General features: G+C 41.8%; 1 protein-coding gene across 3 annotated transcripts in view; it reads left to right on the top strand.

The window, feature by feature from the left end:
• Window positions 1-21087, top strand: part of IL7R (interleukin 7 receptor) — a 35760-nt gene extending 14673 nt beyond the window's left edge. For 2 of the 3 annotated variants that reach the window (XM_019983090.2, XM_019983091.2), the window contains exons 3-8: window positions 6316-6473; window positions 11846-12003; window positions 14063-14231; window positions 15921-16014; window positions 16930-17005; window positions 17415-21087. In XM_019983090.2, the coding sequence (XP_019838649.2) occupies window positions 6316-6473; window positions 11846-12003; window positions 14063-14231; window positions 15921-16014; window positions 16930-17005; window positions 17415-17918 (1159 nt within the window). In that variant the 3' untranslated portion in view covers window positions 17919-21087. Of the gene's footprint in view, window positions 1-6315; window positions 6474-11845; window positions 12004-14062; window positions 14232-15920; window positions 16015-16929; window positions 17010-17414 lie in introns of those variants that run through there. The other variant, XM_070774766.1, reaches the window with a different exon arrangement.
• Window positions 21088-25962: the final 4875 nt, after the last annotated feature.

Below are 25962 nucleotides of genomic sequence, written 5' to 3'. Positions count from 1 at the left end.
GGCACTGTTTCTTTTTAGATTAAGTGTTGCAATATTCAACCATTTCTTATCAGAGTTTAGAGTTAATATACTATTTCATGAAAAATACAAGGAACTTGGAACAATACAATTGTACTTAGCACTTTCTAGCCTCTGTACTACTGTCATATATTTTATATCTATATATATTGTTAATTTCACAATAATGTTACATTATTTGTTTTTTTTTAATTTTATTTTATTTTTAAACTTTACATAATTGTATTAGTTTTGCCAAATATCAAAATGAATCCACCACAGGTATACATGTGTTCCCCATCCTGAACCCTCCTCCCTCCTCCCTCCCCATACCATCCCTCTGGGTTGTCCCAGTGAACCAGCCCCAAGCATCCAGTATCGTGCATTGAACCTGGACTGGCGACTCATTTCATACATGATATTTTACATGTTTCAATGCCCTTCTCCCAAATCTTCCCACCCTCTCCCTCTCCCATAGAGTCCATAAGACTGTTCTATACATCAGTGTCTCTTTTGCTGTCTCGTACACCAGGTTATTGTTACCATCTTTCTAAATTCCATATATATGCGTTATTATACTGTATTGGTGTTTTTCCTTCTGGCTTACTTCACTCTGTATAATAGGCTCCAGTTTCATCCACCTCATTAGAACTGATTCAAATGTTTTCTTTTTAATGGCTGAGTAATACTCCATTGTGTATATATACCACAGCTTTCTTATCCATTCATCTGCTGATGGACATCTAGGTTGCTTCCATGTCCTGGCTATTATAAACAGTGCTGCGATGAACATTGGGGTACACGTGTCTCTTTCCCTTCTGGTTTCCTCAGTGTGAATGCCCAGCAGTGGGATTGCTGGATCATAAGGCAGTTCTATTTCCAGATTTTTAAGGAATCTCCACACTGTTCTCCATAGTGGCTGTACTAGTTTGCATTCCCACCAACAGTGTAAGAGGGTTCCCTTTTCTCCACAACCTCTCCAGCATTTATTATTTGTAGACTTTTGGATCGCAGCCATTCTGACTGATGTGAAATGGTACCTCATAGTGGTTTTGATTTTCATTTCTCTGATAATGAGTGATGTTGAGCATCTTTTCATGTGTTTGTTAGCCCTTTGTATGTCTTCTTTGGAGAAATGTCTATTTAGTTATTATTTGTTTTTTAAAATCTTTTTTTTTTTTTGGTCACACTGTGTGGCATGCAGGATCTTAGTTCCCTGACCAGGGATTGAACCTGTCCCTCTGGCATTGGGAGCACAGAGTCTTAACTACTGGACTGCCAAGGAAGTCCTGAACAATCTTTATCTCTAAAGAATTTATGAAAAGAAAATAGGTGGTGTTTTTTATATTTATTATGGTACACCTATGGAGGAGCCTGGTGGGCTGCAGTCCATGGGGTTGCTAAGAGTCAGACACGACTGAGCAACTTCACTTTCACTTTTCACTTTCATGCATTGGAGAAGGAAATGGCAACCCACTCCAGTGTTCTTGCCTGGAGAATCCCAGGGACGGGGGAGCCTGGTGGGCTGCAGTCTACAGGGTCGAACAGAGTTGGACACGACTGAAGCGACTTAGCAGCAGCAGCAGCAGCAGCAATTGCTTCCTATAGATCTGAAATTCCACCTAGTATTATTTCCCTTTGGTCTAAGGAACTTCCTAAAACAACTTATCTGAACTTTTATATAGCTAGAAATATCCTTATTTTGCCTTCATTATTGAAGAATATTTTATATTATAAGGATTCAAAGCAGACAACTTTTCCCCTTCCAGAGTCTTAAATATATTATTCCAATGTCTTCTGGGTCACATAATTTCTGATGAGAAGTGATCTACTTCTCTGCATGCTTTCAAGATTTATTTGCCTTTGCTTTTCAGTCATTTTACCATGATGTCCCTAGATATGGTTTCCTTTGTACTTACTCTGCTTGAATTGGCTGAGTTTTTTAAGCCCAGAAGTTGATATGCTTTCCGACATTTTGGAATTTGGGGAATATTATTTCTTTAAGTATTTTTCAGCCAAATTCTTTCTCTCTTTTTGTTCTGAAACTCTAATTGCATATTTATTTGTCCCCTTGATATTGTCCCACAGGTCAACAAGACTTTGTTTCTGTTGTTTCAGACTGAATATTTTCTATTAATCTATCTTCAACTTCACCAACCTCTGCTTCTGCCATCTTCTATCTGCTATTAAGGCCATCCTTTAAAACTTTAAATTTGTACTTGTCAATTATAGTATTTTCATTTTGCTCTCTTTTCTAGTTTCCACTTCTCCACTAAAGTTATACATTTGTTCAATAATTATGATAGCATTTTTTGTTTAGCCCTTAAACATATTTACAAAAGCTGCTAAAAAGTCCTTTTCTGCTGGTTCCGATATCCGAGTCATCTTAGGGTCAATTTCCATTGACTGCCTTTTGTCTTGACTATGTGTCATGTTTTTCTTTTTCTGCGCTTTTGCAACAGGTTTTGAATGTAGGAAGGGTGCTTTTGAAAATAAGGTAGTTTATTTATTTATTGGGTTTCGATAACTTCCTCTGCTGCTGCTGCTAAGTCACTTCAGTCATGTCCGACTCTGTGCAACCCCATAGACTGCAGCCCACCAGGCTCCCCCTCCCTGGGATTCTCAAGGCAAGAACCCTGGAGTGGGTTGCCATTTCCTTCTCCAAAGCATGAAAGTGAAAGTGAAAGTGAAGTCGTGTCCGACTCTTAGCGACCCCATGGACTGCAGCCCACCAGGCTCCTCCATCCATGGGATTTTCCAGGCAAGAGTACTGGAGTAGGTTGCCATTGCCTTCTCCCTAACTTCCTCTGGCAAGCATTAATTTTAACTCTGTTACTCACTTAATTAGTTACTCTGTTAATTAGACAGATTAATCTCCAAATTTTTCTTCTCAGGCAGCACCAAAAATATCTGTTTAGTTCTTTCTAGAACTATCTAGCTATTTTCACAGTTTCCTTGGAGCTTCCTCCACATTAGCATAATTAAGGGGACATATAATAATTTAAGCAGAGTTTACCTATAAACCCCGTGTCTTCTATCTCTAAAGCTTCCTCATTTCTAGGCTTTTCCCCCTTAAAAATACCCAGCCATTCAGGCCAAATGAAATTCTGTCCTGTAACTTAAGACAGTAGAACTGTGGCCTTCTCAGTTCAGTTCAGTTCAGTTCAGTCGCTCAGTCGTGTCCGACTCTTTGCAACCCCATGAATTGAAGCACGCCAGGCCTCCCTGTCCATCACAAACTCCCAGAGTTCACTCAGACTCAAGTCCATCGAGTCAGTGATGCCATCCAGCCATCTCATCCTCTGTCATCCCCTTCTCCTCCTGCCCCTAATCCCTCCCAGCATCAGAGTCTTTTCCAATGAGTCAGCTCTTCGCATGAGGTGGCCAAAGTACTGGAGTTTCAGCTTCAGCATCATTCCCTCCAAAGAATTCCCAGGGCTGATCTCCTTCAGAATGGACTGGTTGGATCTCCTTGCAGTCCAAGGGACTCTCAAGAGTCTTCTCCAACACCACAGTTCAAAAGCATCAATTCTTCAGCACTCAGCCTTCTTCACAGTCCAACTCTCACATCCATACATGACCATAGGAAAAACTATAGCCTTAACTAGACAGACCTTTATTGGCAAAGTAATGTCTCTGCTTTTGAATATGCTATCTAGGTTGGTCATAACTTTCCTTCCAAGGAGTAAGCGTCTTTTAATTTCATGGCTGCAGTCACCATCTGCAGTGATTTTGGAGACCAAAAAAATAAAGTCTGACACTGTTTCCACTGTTTCCCCATCTATTTCCCATGAAGTGATGGGACCAAGTGCCATGATCTTTGTTTTCTGAACGTTGAGCTTTAAGCCAACCTTTTCACTCTCTTCTTTCACTTTCATCAAGAGGCTTTTTAGTTCCTCTTCACTTTCTGTCATAAGGGTGGTGTCATCTGCATATCTGAGGTTATTGATATTTCTCCCGGCAATCTTGATTCCAGCTTGTGTTTCTTCCAGCCCAGCATTTCTCATGATGTACTCTGCATATAAGTTAAATAAGCAGGGTGACAGTATACAACCTTGACGTACTCCTTTTCCTATTTGGAACCAGTCTGTTGTTCCATGTCCAGTTCTAACTGTTGCTTCCTGACCTGCATACAGATTTCTCAAGATGCAGATCAGGTGGCCTTCTATTAGATTCTAAATGCCCACCACAAAGTATCCTTAGATAAAACAAAACAAACAACATAGAAGGATCTAACCCACCCCTTTCCAAAGAATTAAATTCCCTTTAGTTTCTGCTTATTTTTTATTATTCTCCAATGCTTTTAAATAGTATTTTCAAAAATATCTTGTTTAAAGTTTATTGTAGATTTTTGTTGGGGTTAGTGTGATATAAGCTATTCTGGAACTGGAACATACTTTAAAAACTTTTTGTATCGAGATTTAGCTGATTAATAAACAGTGATAGCTTCAGGTGAACAGCAAAGGGACTCAGTCTTACATACATATGTATTCATTTTCCCAAACTCCACTCCCATCCAGCCTGCCACATAACACTGAGCAGAGTTCCACATGCTATACTGTAAGTCCTTGCTGGTTATCTATTTTTAATACAGCAGGGTGTACATGTAGGCTTCCCTGTTGGCTCGGTAGTAAAGAATTTGCCTGCAGTGTAAGAGACACAGGAGATGTGGGTTCCACCCCTGGAAGAATTTTTTGAAAGAGTACAATTTGGAGCTTTAGATGGAGCTGCATTGTAGGCAACATTCTTTTTCCTTGCATTTCCTGAAAGTCTGATCTTTTAGGGAATAGGAGATCACAGAAGTGACAGAATTCAGTTCCTAGAGCATTTAATCCAAGAAGCATAGGGAGAAGAGTTGATTTAACAATTTGTTGATCAATTAAAAGTGGAACTCAGCCAAAATTACCTATAAAAACTCCAAAATTACCTATTAAGTGTATTTTTTTAATATTTACTTATATGTGGGGTAGGTGGGGGGCAGGGGTTGTTTTTCCCTGGTGGATCAGACAGTAAAGATTCTACCTGCAATCTGGGAGACCTGGGTTCAATCCCTGGGTCAAGAAGATTCCCTGGAGGAGGAAATGGCAACCCATTCCAGTATTCTTGCCTGGAGAATCCCATGGACAGAGGAGCCTGGCGGGCTACAGTCTATGGGGTTGCAAAGTGTCAGACACGACTGAGTGATTTACACACACACACATTTTATTTTATGACTGCACTGGGCTTTAGTTGTGATGTGCAGCCTCAGTACTTTTGGCCCGAGGGTCCAGCTGCCCCAGGGCAGGTGGGAGCCTATTACTAGTTCCTCAAACAGGGACTGAATCTGCATCCCTGGCATTGGAAGACAGACTGTTAACCACTGGACCATCAGGGAAATCCCTGTAGTGTATATGGTTTCTTGTATATAATCCTTTAGATTAATTTAAACTTTTTTGTCAATATTTCTTTACATGCATTATTTTTTTCAATATATTTCTGCAGAACATCAAAAAAAAAAGAAAAAGAAATTAGCTTCCCACCTAAACAAACTATTTATCTTCTAATGATCAAGTCTAAAAGTTAAGAATGTTTCATTATTTTCATGCACATGTTTGACTATTTCAGGTTCACTTACATCTAGAGCTTGAGTAAATGAGCACATTAGAATGGCAGCAAAAAGCTATTTTATTTTAATTCTCTCTCTCTCAAACAACATATTAAAAAGCAGAGACATTACTTTGTCAACAGAGGTCCATCTAGTCAAGGCTATGGTTTTTCCAGTGGTCATGTATGGATGCAAGAGTTTGACTATAAAGAAAGCTGAGCACTGAAGAATTGATGCTTTTGAACTGTGGTGTTGGAGAAGACTCTTGAGAGTCCCTTGGACTCCAAGGAGATCCAACCAGTCCATCCTAAAGGAGATCAGCCCTGGGTGTGCACTGGAAGGACTGATGCTGAAGCTGAAACTCCAATACTTTTGCCACCTGATACAAAGAACTGACTCATTTGAAAAGACCTGATGCTGGGAAGGACTGAAGGCGGGAGGAGAAGGGGGTGACAGAGGATGAGGTGGTTGGATGGCATCACTGACTCAATGGACATGAGTTTGAGTAAACTCTGGGAGTTGGTGATAGACAGGGAGGCCTGGTGTGCTGCAGCCCATGGGGTCACAAAGAGTCAGACATGACTGAGCGACTGAACTGAACTGAACTGAACTCTCAAATGTGGATCTACTCTATGGACAAATTTAAAGCCACACAACTGAAATGTAGATGTGACGCTATTCCATTCTATACAATGATACTTGAATTAAGACAAATTCCTTTTTTGTTTTTACAGTGGGGCGCTTTTGGATATAGATTGCCTGAATTTTAATAAACTGCAAGAGAGGTATTTCCTCAAGACAAAGAAATTCTTACTGATTGGAGACAGTAAAATATGTGTGAAGCTTGAAAAAAAGAACATGACTTGCAGAAAAGTGAACATAGTCAAGATAGGTAAGAAGTTGTACGTGGGGATATGTTGTCATTTTTCTGATATCTGAAGACAGACAGATATCTGTGTCTAAAGTTTTGGGATGTTAAAAGTGAACAAATCATGAAAACTGTTTACAATAGAAAAGATCAAATTCTCTAATGCACATAATTTTTAAGAGAAATGAAAGTTTGAAGCTGATGTTATTAATTCTTACTGTGAGGGAACTCTGAGGGTCTTCAAATTCAGCTATGGAAAAAGGTGACTGGCACTCACAGCCTGCAGGAAGCGTTCATCTGTTTGAAGTGTCTAGCTGGAGCTGGGCCTCAAGTACTTTACTGACTCACATCCTTTCCTACCTCACTTTACCTTTTCCTGAATTCCTTATAATCTTCTCCCATATGCCTACTATATTCTGAATGTGTTTAGCTAAATTACCAAGTTGTTTTTTTAAGTAAATATACCTTTTTAAAAAAAAAAAAAAGAACTTTTTATTTTTCACTGGAGTATTGCTGATTAACAATGTTGTGATAGTTTCCAGTGAACAGTGAAGGGATTCAGCCATACATAAAAATATGCCTTTTGTGTTAGAATTCTCCAGAGGAAACTGAAACAATAAGATAGAGAGAGAGAGGGGGGAGAGATGAGAAAAATAAATTTATTTTAAGGAATCAACCATCATGGTTGTAGGAGCTGGAAGGTCTAAAGCCTATAGGGTGACCAAGAAGGCTAAAAATTCAAGCAAGAGTGGATATTTCAGAGGACAGGAAAGAGCTGAAATTCCAGAGGGCAGACCAGGAAGTCTTGAAACTCAAGTAGTGATTCTATTTTATATTCTTAGGACAGAATTGCTTCTTCTTCAGGGAATCTCAGTCCTTACTTTTAATGCCTTCATCTGATTGAATAAGGGCTACCAGATCTTAGAGAGTAATCCATTTTATTCAGTCTACTGATTGAAATGTTAGTCATGTCTTTAAAGGAGTTTCCAAGGTGGCGCATGGTAAAGAATCCTCCTGCCAAGCAGAAGACAGGGGTTCAATTCCTGGGTCAGGGAAGATTCCCCAGAGAAGGAAGCGGCAACCCACTCCAGTATTCTTGCCTGGGTAATCCCATGGATGGAGTGCCATTTCCTTCTCCAGGGGTTCTTCCTGACCTAGGGGTCATACTCATGTCTACTTCATTGGTAGGCAGACTCTTTACCACAAAACCACCTGGAAGCCAAGTTACGTCAGTATTAATTACCAGTTCTCCATTCAGTTACCAAACAAATAAATCAACCTGATAGATTGGGAGTATAGACACAAAACGTTTTTTTCCCATTACTTACAGATTTATGACACTGAGGTGACTAAGGTTCTTCTTCAAAACCTCAGAGATACCCTGGTGGAGGGGAAATGTCTAAGCCAGTTTTGATATGTTGGTGCAATGGAATCCTAACTTCTTGTATTCATTCTGCCTGTGGAAATTGACAAGTGAAACAACACATGTAGGGGGAAACTATTCAAAGTGATTGAAGGGTGCCTTTTTATTTATTTATTTATTTTTGCTGGTTTTAAATACTATGGCTCTGTCTCTCCCTATTTGCAACCCCTTCCTTCACCCTTCTGAAAGAAAATTAAGGTAAGGGAGTAATAGTCATTAGAGACGACAAAGAGAAACTTGGAGCCTAGTTCTCAGCTTTGTACCACTAAGATGGAAGATGATAAAGAGTGAACACAGAAGTTTCATGTGTGAACAAGCATCATGTGAAAAAGCAGAAGTAGAGTAGAAAAGAGGCTGTAGACACAACCAGTGTGAGTGTCTCAGATGGGTGGCATGACTGGGTGTCTCTGAGTCTGGGACACAAGCAAGCTGCATTTTGGTCATTTGGAGGCTTGGCCTCTATGGATGGATGTTCGGTTTGTGCACAGGGCACTATATCTAAAGGTTCACCATTTACATTGCAAATCCATGTTCAGTCCTGGAGAGCAGGCAGAGAGGGCAGAGACTCTGTCCTGTGCCAGAGTCCTGGAACCCCAGAGGAGAGCCCTTTCCTACAGAAACCTACCCAGCTCATAGGACTCACAGGCCTCTTAGAGCTAGAGCCTATGAACACTCAGGGCACACTCCCAGGCTCCTGATGGCACCCTGTCCCCTGGGAAGCCCCCAAATTTCATATACCCAGCGCTTTTAGAAGTCCACATTCCATGCCACCCAGCAGACAGCAAACCTGACCGGTTGCCTCCTCTGAGGGGCCAGGGCAGAGACAGCATGTGCACCCCACTGGTAGCATGGGTCTGTGAAGGGGTGGTATGAGCACCTCAGGGCTTCAGAAAGCACAGCCGGGCAAGGATGAGTGGTGGTGAAGACATGTCTCCCCGTAGCGTCTTCTTCTGGTTCCTAATGTGACATCTCTTTACTAGAACTGTCATTTAACTAAACTGAAATTGGATGCTTCTGATTACTCCCCAGAGCCCAGCTCCCCAGAAGCCAGCTGCCCTGTCACTTACACTCCCTTCTCTGGGTGTGAGCCCCCAGTATGTCTGGAGGGACAGTTTTCTATTTCTCTCCTTTTCTTGTCAAGGTAAATTGATATAATAGTTCAGGTTGTGTCAAGAATAAATGAAGTTTTTTAAATGTTGCTTGAGGAATGAACATCTTTTTGCTCAAATGCATCCTTGAGGCTAGAAGCAGACCTGTGTGGGAGAGCCTGAGCAAGCCTGTGGGAGAGAGTGAGGCACAGAAATGAAAGCTAAATGAAGGAGAGCAAGTTCATTTGTATCGATTTTTTTTTTTTAGATTCCACATATAAGTGCTATCACGCATTTGTCTTTCTCTGTTTGACTTACTTCGCTTAGTATGATCATCTCCAGGGCCATCTGTGTTGCCGCAAATGGCATTATTTCACTCTTTTTAATGGCTGAGTAATATTCCATTGTGTATATGTATCACATCTTTATCCATTCATCTGTCAATGGACATTTAGATTGCTTCCATGTCTTGATTATAAACAATGCTGCAATGAACACTGGGGTGTATGTATCCTTTCAAACCAAGCTTTTCTCTGGATGTATGCCCAGGAGTGGGATTGCTGGCTCATATGGTAGCTCTATTTTTAGCTTTTTGAAGGAACCTCCATACTGTTCTCCATACAAATGAACTTATTTACAAAACAGAAAGAGACTCACAGAATGAACTTAGAGAATAGATTTATGGTCACCAGGTGGGAAGTGTGAGGAGGAAGAATAGATTGGGAGGTTGGGATTGACATGTACACACTACTTTATTTAAAATAGATAATCAATAAGGAATTACTGTAAAAAAAATAAATAAAAATTTATTAAAAATAAATCAACTGAAGGAGAGCGAGACTCAGAATGAAACAGATTTAGATTTACACCCTAGCAGACTTGGGTTTGATTCCTGGGCCAGGAAAATCACCTGGAGAAGGGAATGGCTACCCACTCTAGTATTCTTGCCTGAAGAATTCCATGGACAGAGAAGCTGTCTGACGGCTACAATCCATGGAGTTGCAAAAAGTCGGACATGACTCAATGACTAACACTCTCTTTCAACTCATCTGAACTAGGGCCTGGAACTTCTTATTGGAGCTAATTAACCTCTTAGTTTCCTCATCAGTATAGTGGCTTAGGGTATTTCCCAGTGGCTCAGACGGTAAAGCATCTGCCTACAATGCGGGAGACCTGGATTCAATCCCTGGGTCAGGAAGATCCCCTGGAGAAGGAAATGGCAAGCCACTCCAGTACTCTTGCTTGGAAAATCCCATGGATGGAGGAACCTGGTAGGCTACAGTCCATGGGGTCGCAAAGAGTCGGACACGACTGAGCAATAGTGGCTTTGAGTAATCATTGACACGAGATGGTGTAAGTAAACTTGACACTGAGTATGTGTATAATCAACATTGGTCTGTTCTTCTCTCAATTCTTCCATTACTGAGAGGCCTTGGGAGATGGGAATGAGGCAAGGAATTCGGTATCAGAGGTTTTGTTGAGAATGTGACTTTTAATCACTGCCTTGAATGGCAAGAAGGAACTGGCTTGGCTGGTGTCAGGGGGCTGACAGTCTTCTCTGTTGGCCTGTTTCTCTACACCCACTGCCTTTCCTCCTGCTTCCCTTTGGGATATCTTGCCTTTTTATAGTACCTCTGAGGGTAAAAAAGAGTAAACTTGCTCTTGCACAAGATATCCAAGGATAAAGAAAGAACCACTTCCTCTTTTTCAGTACGTCTAGGGGAATCAAGGCTGGAAACACTTAGGCAACCACCACTACAAGCAAGTGATTATGACAAGAGAGTTAAACTTCAACATGTGAGCTCATTTAATGGGTCAGTAAGTCAGTCTTAAAGCCCAGCTCACATAGCCTGAAATCCAGCTCAATCTACTGAGTGAAATTGTGATGAACACACACTCTCTCACGAGCAATAAGTTTAGGTTAGATTTTAACCTGTGCAACCCCCAAGCTCTGTCTGAAATCAGCCATTCAAACAAGTAGCTGTCCCATCCCTAGACAACTAACTTCCCAGGCATTGGTGAAAGACCAGCAAAGAGGTCAAGATAGGGAAGCCCCAAGTCAAGGGTGGGAGGTAGCCTGACAGACATGCACTCCTAGGATTTCAGTACCTTTCTCAGAATTTGTTCAACCTGAAATAATATCTCTTCCTCCAACAACATTTCATATCTAATGCCTGTGATCCTAGGCAGGTATGCAGAAGGAAGAAGCCAGAGAGGAACTTAGAGCTAATGCAAACAAGACTGAAGGAGTGGGCAGCCTGAAGTCACACTGAAAGTTATGAGCCAGGGCTGGGATGCAAACACCCAGCTTCCATGTAGCTGAGATTAGGTGTATAAGGCCCCCAGTTTCATTGGAATAATGAATACTCAAAGTTCAAATACTCCTGCTTTGGGGTAGTTGGTAATAAGGTCTCTAGTACTCAAAAGGGGAAGAGAATGTGTTTTCATGTAAAATCAGTACCAGCAACTGTAACTAATAAGCCCTAAAACAGATTTCTCCAATAGAGTTTTTTTCTTGCTGATGTGAGAGCCAAAATGGGTGTTTCTAACCTGTGGGAGGTGCTCCTTTAAGCGACATTCAGGATTCCTTCATCCTGTGGCTCCACTCTCTTCCACCTATGATGCCAAGTAGCAGAAGGGGATCCAGCAGGTAGTCATGCATATGGGGTTTCTGGATCAGGATGGGAGATGGTACACATCACTTCCACCCACATCCTTCACAAGACCACACCCAACTTCAAGGGAGTCATGCTTTGAACTGGGAAGAATAAGAAATGTTTTTTACTGACCCAAGAAAGGAATGTGATTTTCAGAGTAGGTGAACTTTAAAATTTTTGTTTCCTTGATTACCCTATAGAATGACCTTATTTCTTTTTCCTTTCCAGTTAAACCTGAAGCTCCTTTTGACGTCAGAGTCGTCTATCGTGAGGGAGCAAATGACTTTGTGGTGACATTTAATACATCACACTTGCAGAAGAAGTATGTGAAAGTATTAATACATGAGGTAGCCTACCGTCAGGAAAAAAATGAAAATAATTGGATGGTATGTAGGTCAACTACATTTATGCATTGTAAAATTTATGCAGATGTGTATAAAAGTATCTTAATAAGTAAGTTATATGTATAGATTAAAGTAAAAACTATAAAATATATAAAACAATAAAATAGGAACTTCTTAATGCTATGTGTTTTACAATCTCAGAGGTACCTTTACCTGAGAAAGGTCCCTAGAAATTTTATGCTTGAAATGAACCTTTTATTTAAAAATCTCCCCAAAGTGTAAAAGGTTTAGGCTTCACAAAACCTGAATCTTCTCTGGCGCATTCTTGTCCTAGCTCTCATTTTTTTCCTTGCCCTATTTTTTGTCTTTATAATGTTTCTTAACGATTAACCATTATGGATTGAGACCACATTCATCCTCTCTATTTGGGAGCCTGAAAAAGAATCACATTTAGCACAACTCTCACAGGCAAACCAGGCAAAAAAATAAAAAGAAAGACAAGTCACCATGTTGTAGCCACGATCTGGTTTGATGGAGTTGTGGAAACAGCCTGAAGTAAGTAGGAGAGGAGATGCAATATGTCCTTCAATTTTTTCAAGTCTGAGTTCTTAAATCCTTGAAGTAACAGCTTAATTTTCATCCTTATAAGCTGGAGGGTTATTTAGACTCCATGAGTCGCTGCAGTTGGGATGGTCTGACTGGCTCCACAATCTGTATTGAGGAGAAAATGGAAGAGAATTAGAAGGTCTCAGGGCTTCAGGTTCCTCTGGAGTCACTGGCTTAACTTTCATCCTTTTTGTACCACACTGATAGAAGACAGATAACAGTTGCTTTCTCAGGGGGAAAGAGATCCTACTTATCCATACTATTTTCTTTTCTCAGGCCATGATCAGTCTTTTGTGTTTGCAATTTGCTACTATAAACTACTTCCATAAGTATAATGCCCACCCCAGACCTCCTTCTATCTCCATTGACACAACACACACAAACTAGTAGGAGCCCTTGAGCCTGTCCCCTTCTGGCGTTTATCTGAAAATTCCATCAGTGGGAAAGCAGAGAAAGGAATAATTCTGAATAAATGGTACCAGGACAATCAGTTAACTGGGAAAAATTAAGTTTAATGCTTAACTTGCCCCATATAACAAAAAAATTAAAATAGAAGATGATTTAAAGAAATCATGTAAAAGTGAAACTCCAAACAGGCTAAAAAGTTTATGGATAAATGTTTATATAATCCTAAGATGAAGAAGAACATTCTGAGCATAAAAGCAGTAAAAGAAAGCACAACATGGAAACATGTAACTATATAAAAATAAGTGTTTATAAGTATCAGCACATACAATAATCAAAATTGTAAAGCAAATTAGAAATTAGGTTTAAATTACCACACATACAACTGACAGATGGTTAGTATTCTTAAAAATATAAAGATGTCTTATAAAATATTGAGAAAAGGACAAATAAGGATGATAGAAAAATTAGTAAGGAAATTGGAAATGTCTCATGAAATAGGAAATATATAATTTAAATCAGTATAAAAAAACCAACAATCCAATAAATACAAAAGTAAATAACAATGGGCATTACTTCGTCCCCATCAAATTGATAGAGCACTTTTTCCTCTTAAGGATGATAGGCGGTGTTGGAAAGACTGTGTCTCTGTATTTGTTCATAATGAAAAATTACATCTCTCCAGAGGAAAATGATTCATGCTCAATAATCTTACCATTCCCTTTCATCTCTCCTTGGGATATGAAAAGGGAGAGAAAGAAAAAGAAGATACTGGAGTATAGAAAGTAAGGTGGGAGCCTGGGAGTGACTGATACCGGAGTGGGAGAGCCCAACTCACCTGAATGAAGATAGAGACCCATTGCCTCATTGCCCTCCTTGACCACCTGCAGCATCATTTGTGAGCTCACATGCTTGTTCTGCCCCAGTTCTGCTGCTGACCCCACCACATTAGAGCCCTTGTCTAACTAATGTGAGACAGCCTCAAGAGAGTGCCCACATGACATAAGACACTCAGCTCAAAATGATTTGGGAGACATGGCCAGCGCCTCTTTTTCCACCTTAAAAATGTAGTGCCTTTTTTGCTCCTCAGCGTGTGAATTTAACCAGTACCAAGCTGACACTCCTACAGAGAAAACTACAACCCAATGCCATGTATGAGATTAAAGTTCGGTCCATCCCTTACGCCAACTATTTTGAAGGCTTCTGGAGTGAATGGAGTCCAAGTTTCCACTTTAGAACTCCGGAGACCAACGGCACAGGTGAGACATGACTAGAACTTGTTCCGCCTGTACTTTACCTGTCAAAGTGTGTGAGTGACAGTGAGAGCCAGAAAATGAACTGAACCCGCAAGTTAGGACTCCCAGAGGGCATTCTTACACTTTCTTTGAAAAATGACTTGCCGTCTTTGCCCCTTTGTGAAGAATGCAGACAGAGTGGGAGTAGGACTGTTAGTAGCTGCTCAGCTGATACAGGCTGTCAGGACTCTACTGTCCCTAGGAGCTCCTGGGGAGCCTCTTGTTCTGCACAAAAACACCACCACTGCCTCTAGTTTTACCAGTTCAGACTGGGATCCCAATGCCCCATATCTCTAAGGTCCTTCTAGGGAATACCTTTGCAGATGGCAGATCGGTAGGCTGATGTGGCTTTCCCATGCCTCTTTTTCTAGAAGAATGAAGATATCCCAGGGGTCTAAGAACTGACAACATCCACAAGAACCAAAGAACACAGCTCAGGCAGACCACTGGGGACCCAAAGCACCCCCCCCCATATACCTTCCCTTTGGGGGGTGAGCGGAACCACTCTGCCATACTAGCCTCCTCTCATCACCCTGGGAATTTCTGAAGCCACTTTAGGGAAGAGCATCCCCTTATTATCCCTCGCTTGTAGCTTCTTTCTCATGATGGTGGGACTCAGGCAGGGGGTGCTTCTATCTTTAATGCTGAATGCCTTTTAAATTTCAAGTAACAGCTGTTCTGGGCCTGGTCACCTAAGTCAGTGCTGAAACCGTGTACAAGCCCCTGTGTCCTTGTCTTTTGAAGTAAAAGACTGACTCAAGAGTTAACAATTGGCACATGTAAAGATGTAGAAACATAAAATAGCTGTTGGGCTGGGATGTGCATGAACGTTCAGTCATGTCCCACTCTTTGTGAATCTATGGACTGTAACCTGCCAGGTGCCTCTGTCCATAGGATTTTCCAGGCAAGAATACTAGAGTGGGTAGCCATTTCCTCCTCAGGGAATCTTCCCAACACAGGGATTGAACCCATGTCTCCTGCATTGGCAGGCAGATTCTTTACCACTGAGCCACCTGGGAAGCCGCTGAACTGGTGAACTGGAAACAATTTAGGTTACAAATCCACCACACAGCAGAATTAGCAACTCACAGTTTCCTGAAAGATACAGGTAAAGCCCTGACACACATTCCCAAGTTGTTTTTTAACAGGAAACAGATCTCCACCAGATGAAAACTGCCAACTTCCAGAACATAGATCCTAGACTGATTGGACCCAGAAGGTTGTGATGCTGACTCCCCATTACCTCATCACCAACCAATCAGAAGAATGTCCACAAGCTGATCATGTTCTGCTCTTTGATTACTATAAGACTTCTCATTCTCCCATTCAAGGCAGGTCACATAGTCTTGAGGGCATTAGCCCACTGTGACCCCCTTTGCCTGGCAAAACAATAAAATCTATCTTTTCTAATTCACCCAAAACACTCCGTGTTTCTATTCAGCACCAGTAAACAGAGGCTGAATTTCAGCAACAGTGCCACTTACTGAAGCTAAAATTCCCCCATAAAAGCCAGTACATCATCCTTTTTACTGAAAAGCAACTTTTAAGAAATATTAAATGGGCTCAAGTTATTCAATAAATTCAAAGCATTCTGAAAGTCTTCCCCATCACATGCTTAACAACTACTAACCAAGATCTGTCCTTGCCTTCCAGGGGAGACGGATCCTGTGTTACTAACTATCAGCATTCTGAGCTTCTTCTCTGTGGCTCTGATGGTCACTCTGGCCTGTGTCTTATGGAAAAAAAGGTGAATTTCTTTTGCTAATCAAGAGAGTGGTTATGGTTATTTGGGATTTCAGACAGAGCTCTAATCCTGTTTATGGATAAGAAAACTACAAAGGGAAATAAGGTATTTCAGGAATTACAGTGCCCATCCTCATCCTCAGGCACTGGTGAATTTCCATAGTTAATTTCACAAGAGGTAAAAATATATAAACTGAACACAAGACAAGCCCTCCCCTCAAACCTTTCTGCTAAAGTGTCCTAAGAGACTAAGAGTCATCCCTCCAGAATGTTTGTGCAAGCGAAGGCACCCTGGGAAAGGCAGATGTTTTTGAAGTCTTCAGCACACAAACTCAAGGCCCTTTTGCCTTCTGCCCCATGAGAAGGCCATACTTGTTTCATCATTTAGACACGACCCATCAGGTTATTAATGTCTTGGCAAGATGTCCTCAGAGTGTCACACATCCCCAAGATACTCCAGTTTGGAAAGTACCAACCTAAAGCAATTTCCCTGGGCAACTTAGAAAATACATCTCTCTTCCACCAAAATCAGCACAGAGGAGTTGCTACCAGTGAAGAGATGAGTAAAATGACAATGCCTATTGTGGAAAATAGATGAGCAGATCATATTTTACTTTCACAGCTACACCATTGCCGAGTCTCATTGTCCCTTTTCTCTGGGGCTCATTCCCAGGGGTATATTGTTCTTGTCTTGTTCACAGAGTAGATCACTGACCACGGTCTCTGGTCCAACCTCTCCATGGACCAATGTGACACTGAGGCCCAGAGAAAGCAGGTCATTTGTTCAAGGTCATCCACATAGTGTGGCAGAGCCAAGGGAAAAAATCTGTTCTTCTGACTGCTAGCTCAGAATAAGTGGGAAGATTCATGTGTCTGCTCCCTACTCCTTCATTTTATTGTCCATGTCCTCTTATTTCAGAATTAAACCTATTATATGGCCCAGTCTCCCTGATCATAAGAAGACTCTGGAACAACTGTGCAAGAAACCAAAAAAAGTGAGTGCTTCTGATACTTCTGTCACTCTGTCAAAAGCATCCCAATAGCCAAGAATGACATTGTAGGATTCGGACAGGCTGAACCTCAGGTGCTGGTCTTTTGTGCATCAGATAACTAGAGTCCCTCAAATGATGCCAATGGCAGGTTTCTAGAAGTAGGAAGCTAAAATGCAATACAAGTCTCAGAATTTCCTGGGCTCCCCCAGGGATGGAGGGCATGGCAAGTGGTCACTTTAGATGCTGAAATGTCACAACACCTCCAGAGGCAGAGGCAGCTAGAACGTGGGTAGTTCTCTGACATTCCCTGTAAACCCTTGTCAGAAAGTTCTTTAGCTCTTTTCCTAAACAGATCATTTGGTGATATATCTGTCTGGTGCAGTCTTAATGTCTTCTCTCTTTTTTGATGCAGAATTTGAATGTGAGTTTCAATCCTGAAAGTTTCCTGGACTGCCAGATTCATAAGGTGGATGGCATTCAAGCTAAAGATGAAGCAGAAGGCTTCCTGCAAGACCCTCTTCCTCCACAGCCAGAAGAGAGTGACAAGCAGAGGTTCAGAGCCGGGATGCAGGGTCCCAGCTGGCCCTCCGAGCAAGCAGGCATTACCCCTAAAATTTTCAGAGGAGAGTCACCATTCAGATGCCTGGCTGGGAATGCCAGTGTGTGTGATGCCCCTGGGCTCCTCTCCTCCAGGTCTCCTAATGGCAGGGAAGGTGGCAAGAGCAGACCTCTAGTGTACCAGGACCTGCTCCTCGGACCTGGAACTACAAACAGCTCCCTGCCCCCTCCGTTTCCATTCCAACCCGGAATCCTGACATTGAACCCTGTTGCCCAGGGGCAGCCCATCCTCACTTCCTTGGGATCAAGTCAAGAAGAAGCCTATGTCACCATGTCCAGCTTCTACCAAAACCAATGAGTTGTAAGAAACCCAAGATCAGAACCATCATGATGAACGAAGATGACTGAGTCCCACTCTCTCCCACAGCACAAACAAACAAATTGAATTCGACCCCTCTATGTGGTCACAGGATTCTGAAGCGGCACTTCTGTGGTAGGAGGCAGGAGACAGGGGCATTCTGATTCAGGCAATGCAATGATTCATTTCTTTCAGAAAGGAAAAAAGGGAAAGAGGGAAAGAAAGGATGGAGGAAATGCAGCGAGTTGGGGAGGACAGAAAGGGAGCAAGGGAAGAAAGAGGGAAAGGAGAACAGAATGTTAGATACCATGATCAGGACTCACTATGTCCACAGTCCTGTGCTACTCGCTCTGCACATCTTGTCTCTCTGCATCCTCACAGTAATCCTGGGAGGTGGGCTCAATTAGCATCATTCCCTGCATCACAGATGATGAAACTGTGGCTTAAATTAATCTGTCCATGTTCCCCACTCAGCAAGAGGTAGAATCAAGATTTGCTGCCCAGGAATCTAACTGGAGTCTCTTCCAAGTCATATGCCTTCCTCAGTCAGGGACTGTCCTACTCTCCAGTGCCAAGCTTCACCTAGATCCTGGTCACTCTATAATGTGGTTGTCTCCAACCTCTTTGGCACCAGAAACTGGATTCATGGAAGACAGTTTGTCCAAGGATGATGCGGTGGGGGTGGGAATGGTTTCAGGATGATTCAAGTGCATTGCATTTATTTTGCACTTTATTTCTGTTATGATCACATCAGCTCCACTTCAGATCATCAAGCATTAGATTATGGAGGTCGGGGACCCCTGGTATAATGTATTGTCCAAACTGGGTCACTTTTGCAAGTGAAAAGGAAAGTTGTATGTTATCACTCCAGGACAATAATTGTAAAGTGAAATGTCCCAGGAAAATGGGGACCTATGGTCTCTGGAACTAAAAGAGCTACAAGGAAGATGGTAGGGAGGAATGGTCTCATGATGTATGAAGCACCGCACCTGGCCATGTCTACAAAAAGCTACAAAGCCCATTTTATTCCATTTTTCTTAACAAGTGCTTAAAGGAGAATCAACTAGAAGCCCAGAATTTCTATTGTTACTTACTGTTAGGACCCTCTTGCTCCTCCCACCCAGTGGCCTCCCTTGATAATGGAAGAACCTCTTACTGACTCTGAACACTGGTGTATTTGAGCAACGAGCCAGGGCAAACTCTCCTCTGCGTGTAGAGACTCCCCAACCCAAATACACCTGCTGTCCCCAATTTCTACCAGTATGAACCAGTATGAACGCTGCCAAAAACTTCAGGGAGAAGGAATTACAAGCCCATGCTGCGCATAAGCCAATTGTGGCCATGTTCTTGAAGGTTTAGAGAATATATGATGTGTGTCCTCTTGCATTTCTTGGTCCAGATAAATAATTAGAGACTGTCTCAAGCCAAGACAGCAGAGCACTCAGGGGAGTGCAGTTGATCCCTTTTAACAGATCCCCAGACCACCCCCAACAAACCCTGACACTGGGTGTACACAGACCAAGAAGGACACCGGTCTAAGATCGATGTTGTTGTTTGGAAGTTGGTCCTTGTTGTTGTTTACATTTTGCATTTTTTTTTTGTTCTGTTTTCAGTTTGTTTGGGTAGGAGACTAAGTGTTTTTAATTTTTTTTAATTTTTGTGTTGGTTTATTTTGTGATGTCTCTGAAGGGAGTTTTAAATAGTAGACTAATAGACCTTATCTTTGGCTTAGATCCCTAATGATAATCAGATCAGTGCAGAATTGTGCCTTCCAAGGCCTTTTCTCTGAATCAGTAGTAATGACTATAGTCCCATAATCCCTTAGATTTGCTCAGTGCTTTTGTGATTTTTCAAAACACTTCCATAAGCATTATCCATTTAGTTTTCTTGGTATGTATTTATGGAAATCTTGCTCTGTGCCAGCCACAGTGATCAAAGACAAGATTGGGACCCTGCCATTAAATATCTAATAAAAGGTAGCTTTAAAAAATGAGTGGTTATAATAACACAAAATGCTGTAATGGAGGCATGTTTAAAGTGCCATGTTGGAAGGCACATTTTCAGGGAAAATGCCACAAGAAGTGGTGCCCATCTGTGTGGAGGAAAAGCAGAATCTGCCTGGCATGTGAGCAGGAGACATTTGCCAACAGGTAGACGTGGGGTCTTTACCTTCTGGAGAAATGTGAACCAAGTCTCAAGGAACAGGTTATCACAGGAAACCTCACAAGCTAGCCCTCTTGCACCTTAGTCACAGAGGTCCTATTTACTTATTATCATTATCTTGCCTTATGTGAAAACTAGTACATGGACAGGACAGGTAAGTTACTCAACCTTACATGTCAAGTCAGGACTGGAAGGTGTAACTTTGTATCCCTCATGTAAATAAATCACCTCTCAAAGAAAGAAAGGGAGAGGTCTCAAGGAAGATCAAGTTCCCTCCAGCTTTAAAATGTTTTAATGTTGTTTGATGTAGATTATCATTTGAATTCAGTGTGTGAATGTCTCTGTTACCAGAGTTATATAAAATCTATGTATCATACTCTTATAATCATAACTGCTGCTAATGCTTGATTATGTACTCAGGGAAAATGTATAATGTAAGATGGCAAATTTGTTCTGACCAACCCCTTTTGGGATTTCATTAAGACAGAAAAACTCCTGGTCAGAGACAGTGTATAAATCAGAGATGTAAACTGTTAGTTCTTACAGCATGAAATGAAAATTGATAATTAGGCAGCAAAATTGGTCAATTAAACAACCATATCTGAAGCTAGAAGACCCTGGCTTACCCGATAGACACTTTACCTTCATTCTGATTTTCAGGGGAATTGGCTTCAGAAAAGTCAGGTATGGCCTGTTTCTGATGTACATACTTGTGTTTTTAGAGCATTTCAAGAGAGACTACAAGACTTGGAACTGGCCAGGAAGATGGTGAGCATATGTGATCAGATAGCTAGAATGATGCAGATTGGATGGCATTTCTGCCAGTCCAGTGGTTTTTCTTTAAAGGTATTCCATAAAATATCCATTGTTCACTACACTGAAAGTCTGTGATTTGACTGTGTACTTCCACATGCATTACAAACATTCTGCAGAGCTGCTAAGTATATTACATGTATCCAATGTGTGTTACAATCATATATTTAATTAAATGCTACAGAATTCTCTATGTCTGCCCTTGTCTTCCTGAAATAGGAATAGAATGCTAACTAGAATGGGCCACACTTCTCCTCAGCCACTGGAGACACAGCAGGGTCATTTGCTGTCATTTTATGGCCTCGGGTTTTCATAGGAAACTTTTTTCATCAGTTAAGCCATTCATTTGTAAATTAATGAATTAGCAATTTGTTGAGGATCTGCAATAACCTCAAATATGCAGATGACACCACCCTTATGGCAGAAAGTGAAGAGGAACTAAAAAGCCTCTTGATGAAAGTGAAAGAAGAGAGTAAAAAGGTTGGCTTAAAGCTCAACATTCAGAAAATGAAGATCATGGCATCTGGTCCCATCACTTCATGGGAAATAGATGGGGAAACAGTGGAAACAGTGTCAGACTTTACTTTTTTGGTCTCCAAAATCACTGCAGATGGTGACTGCAGCCATGAAATTAAAAGACACTTACTCCTTGGAAGGAAAGTTATGACCAACCTAGATAGCATATTCAAAAGCAGAGACATTACTTTGCCAACAAAGGTCTGTCTAGTCAAGGCTATGGTTTTTCCTATGGTCATGTATGGATGTGAGAGTTGGACTGTGAAGAAAGCTGAGTGCCAAAGAATTGATGCTTTTGAACTGTGGTGTTGGAGAAGACTCTTGAGAGTCCCTTGGACTGCAAGGAGATCCAACCAGTCCATTCTGAAGGAGATCAGCCCTGGGATTTCTTTGGAAGGAATGATGCTAAAGCTGAAACTCCAGTACTTTGGCCACCTCGTGCGAAGAGTTGACTCATCGGAAAAGACTCTGATGCTGGGAGGGATTAGGGGCAGGAGGAGAAGGGGACGACAGAGGATAAAATGGCTGGATGGCATCACTGACTCGAAGGACGTGAGTTTGAGTGAACTCCGGGAGTTGGTGATGGACAGGGAGGCCTGGCGTGCTGTAATTCATGGGGTTGTAAAGAATCGGACATGACTGAGTGACTGCACTGAACTGAACTGAGAATCTGCTCTGCATTACTTTGCCCTAGGCCGGACTATGGGGTTACAGAGATAAAATGGGATATTTCCAGCTCAAAATTGCACAGGGACGAAGACACAGAGCAACAATTAACAATGTTGTACAGAGCAATGAGTCAAAATATGAATTATGAACCTTAGTTTTAAGCAATAGAAGCTAACTCTGGCTAATTTGAGCAGAAAAGGAATCAATACTAAAGGAAATCAACCCTGAATATTCATTGGAAGGACTGATACTGAAGCTGAAGCTCCAATACTTTGACCACCTGATATTAAGAGCCAACTCAGTGGAAGAGACCCTGATGCTGGGAAAGATTGAGGGCAAGAGGAGAAGGGGGCAACAGAGCTTGAGATGGTTGGATGGTATTATGGACTCAATGGACATGAGTTTGAACAAAGTCTGGGAGATGGAGAAGGACAGGGACACCTGATGTGCTGCAGTCCATGGGGTCACAAAGAATCAGACACAAATGAGCCACTGAACAACAACCAAGAAGAAGTTGCATGAAGCCAGTGCAAAGTAGGTAGGAGAGTATCAGCTAACAGAGCCTGGAGCAGAGAGAGGGCATTTCCCAGCAGAGGAAACAGCTTGTTCAACAATGATGGAGCTGAGGCAGCCCCTGAACCATCTGAGGAGTTACAAATACAGGAGACGCTGTCTCCTTATCTCTCTCAGTTGGGAAGAGCAGGGTGTTGGCGGTTATTTCTTTAAGTTAGACACAGGACGCTTTCATGAAAAATAATACATAGCTACCTTGAATATCTTATTTAAATTTAAAACATATGAGTGCATGCCCATTCAGCCCTTTTTTACTACAAGGCCAAGGCTATTCCTCTGGGTCACTGATTGCAGTTCCACATTGTCTTTCTTAAGTGACATATGCCAGTAGCACCTCATCTACTCCTTCTAGTTTTGCTTTCTTTAAAATGGAAAAAGATTTTCAAACACTTTCCAAGATACCTAAGTGTAGATGCATATGTTTTTAAAGTGTCTCTCCACTCCAGTCTTTTACCATCACTTTTCCCACCCTGCTTGCTAGCAATAACCTTTCAACATGACTTCAGTGAGTCTTTTCAAACCATTTGAGGTAGTTTTCCAGGATCAGCAGCAGTCTTTCCATGCATACTTGCATTTCCCCAGCTTGCATCCTGTAATTACAGTATAAAGTCCAACAGGCCTAAATGAGTTTGGGAACACACAACTGACTTGGGTGAGTTTATATCTTACTTGTTTGGCCCTAGGAGAAAGCCTGACCACCCAAGTTCCAATATAGGAGTCAAAGTATCTCAGAGAGAGAGTGGAGTATGCCAGTTCATTCAACACATGCTTCAGTGGAAGCTGTCTTTGGGCATCTCCTTAACTTTGCATCCTTGGTCCAGAGAGTATGCTGAGTGATGCATGAGATGGTCCTTGGTAGTACTGGTGGGACCAGTGGTTAAGCATGTGGCATGCCAGTCTAAGCTTTTAGAAAAGCTGGAGGAAAATCTTCAAGAGACAGGAATATCAGACCACCTTACTTGCCTCCTGAGAAATCTGTATGCAGGTCAAGAAGCAACAGTTAGTACTGAACATAGAACAACAGATTGGTTCCAAATCAGGAAAGGAGTATGTCAAGGCTGTATATTGTCACCCTGCTTATTTAACTTATATGCAGAATACATCATGCAAAATGCCAGGCTGGGTGAAGCACAAGCTAGAATCAAGATTGCCAGGAGAAATATCAATAACCTTACCTACACAGATGACACCACTCTTATGGCAGAAAGTGAAGTAGAACTAAAGAGCCTTTTGATGAAAGTGAAAGAGTGGAAAAGGTGGCTTAAAACTCAACATTCAGAAAACTGAGATCATGGCATCTGGTCCCATCATTTCATGGAAAATAGATGGGGAAACAATGGAAACAGTGAGAAACTTTATTTTCCTGGGCTCCAAAATCACTGCAGATGGTGACTGCAGCCATGAAATTAAAAGACGCTTCCTCCTTGTAAGAAAAGCTACGACCAACATAGACAGCATATTAAAAAGCAGAGACATTACTTTGCCAAAGGTCCGTCTAGTCAAAGATGTTTTTTCAGTAGTCATGTATGGATGTGAGAGTTGGACTATAAAGAAAACTGAACACCAAAGAATTGATGCTTCTGAACTGTGGTGTTGCAGAAGACTCTTGAGAATCCCTTAGACTGCAAGGAGATCAAACCAGTCAATCCTAATGGAAATCAGTCCTGAATATTCACTGAAGGACTGATGCTGAAGCTGAAGCTCCAATCCTTTGGTAACCTGATGTGAAGAACTGACTCATTAGAAAAGACCCAAATCCTGGGAAAGATTGAAGGCAGGAGGGGAAGGGGACAACAGAGGATGAGATGGTCGGATGGCATCACCAACTCAATGGACATGAGTTTGAGCAAACTCCAGGAGTTGGTGATGGACTGGAAGGCCTGCAGTCCATGGAATTGCAAAGAGTCAGACACAACTGAGTGACTGAACTGAACTGAACTGATGGGAGAAGTGGGTACTTGGGAGAATTTTAATTAGACATATGACACAATAAATATCATATATGTCAGAGTTTATGAAGGAAACTTATAGCACTTTATATTTACCCCTATAGTCACCACACTGATTTGTTTTTGCCTATCTTGTCTGATGGGCTTCCCTGATGGCTAGTAGTAAAGAATCCACCTGCCAATGCAGGAGATGTAGGTCCAATCCCTGGGTCAGGAAGATCCCCTGGAGAAGAAAATGGCGATCCACTCCAGTATTCTTGCCTAGGAAATTCCATGGACAGAGGAGCTTAGAAGGCGACAGTCCATCGGATCACAGAAGAGTTGGACGCAACTGACTGCTGCTGCTGCTGCTGCTGCTGCTGAGTCACTTCAGTCGTGTCTGACTCTGTGCGACCCCATAGACAGCAGCCCACCTGGCTTCCCCGTCCCTGGGATTCTCCAGGCAAGAACACTGGAGTGGACTGCCATTTCCTTCTGCAATGCATGAGAATGAAAAGTGAAAGTGAAGTCGCTCAGTCGTGTCCGACCCTCAGCGACCCCCATGGACTGCAGCCTAAACAATTTGTCTGATGCCCCTATGTGCTTCTGAGTACCCTGACAGGACTGTGACTTACTTGGGGTTTATGTCTGCTGCTAAACACAGTGTCTAAAATCTAGAAGGCACTCAATCATAAATCTAGAAGACACTCAGTCATAAACACATTGAATGAATCAATGTTAGTGAATGATGTTATATTAGTCAAGGTAATTCCTCATCACCATTCGAGACAGAAGAAAGCCAGGTTAGGCAGAGGCAGGCACAGCACCCCTGAGAGAACAGCCCATCTGGGCAGCCACGTGCAAGGAGTCAGTTTTCTCTTCCACAGTTACCTCCCCAGCTGCACTCTTAACCACCATAACCACAGAAGTGAAGAAACAAGAGGGTGGGTAAGGAGGGGAAGAATTTTCCAAAGCTCCCTTTCTTTGATGAATATCTACATTTAATTTTGTTTGCTCGTTTATTTAGCATATTTTAGATTCATATTTGAAGTCTAACTCAGCTTCTAAATTTTAATAACTTGTGGCATTTGTGTGGGATTTGTATATAGCTTGCAATGAGGCAGTTGTTCAGACAGAGAAAGTATGATGCGTAAAACCTGGTGGGTCCAAGAGACCTATTAACACTGTTCAAGACCCTGGTAAAATGAGATACAAACAACTTGAAAAGCCACAGAGGTTTGAAAAATAAAGTTTCAATGCCTAACACTTGAGTTTTAATCTGGTGGATTCCTAAACCGTAAATCATGAGGGCCAATGCCTTTCTACTCTGGGTAAAGATTACTCATTAAGGAGGAGAAAAGAATTTTTCTCCTCCTTAATGA

Source organism: Bos indicus, chromosome 20 (genome assembly GCF_029378745.1).
Source record: "Bos indicus isolate NIAB-ARS_2022 breed Sahiwal x Tharparkar chromosome 20, NIAB-ARS_B.indTharparkar_mat_pri_1.0, whole genome shotgun sequence".
NCBI classification, from domain to species: Eukaryota; Metazoa; Chordata; class Mammalia; order Artiodactyla; family Bovidae; genus Bos; species Bos indicus.
The sequence above is the reverse complement of the archived record's forward strand: the minus strand, read 5'-3'. Positions and strand labels throughout refer to the sequence as shown.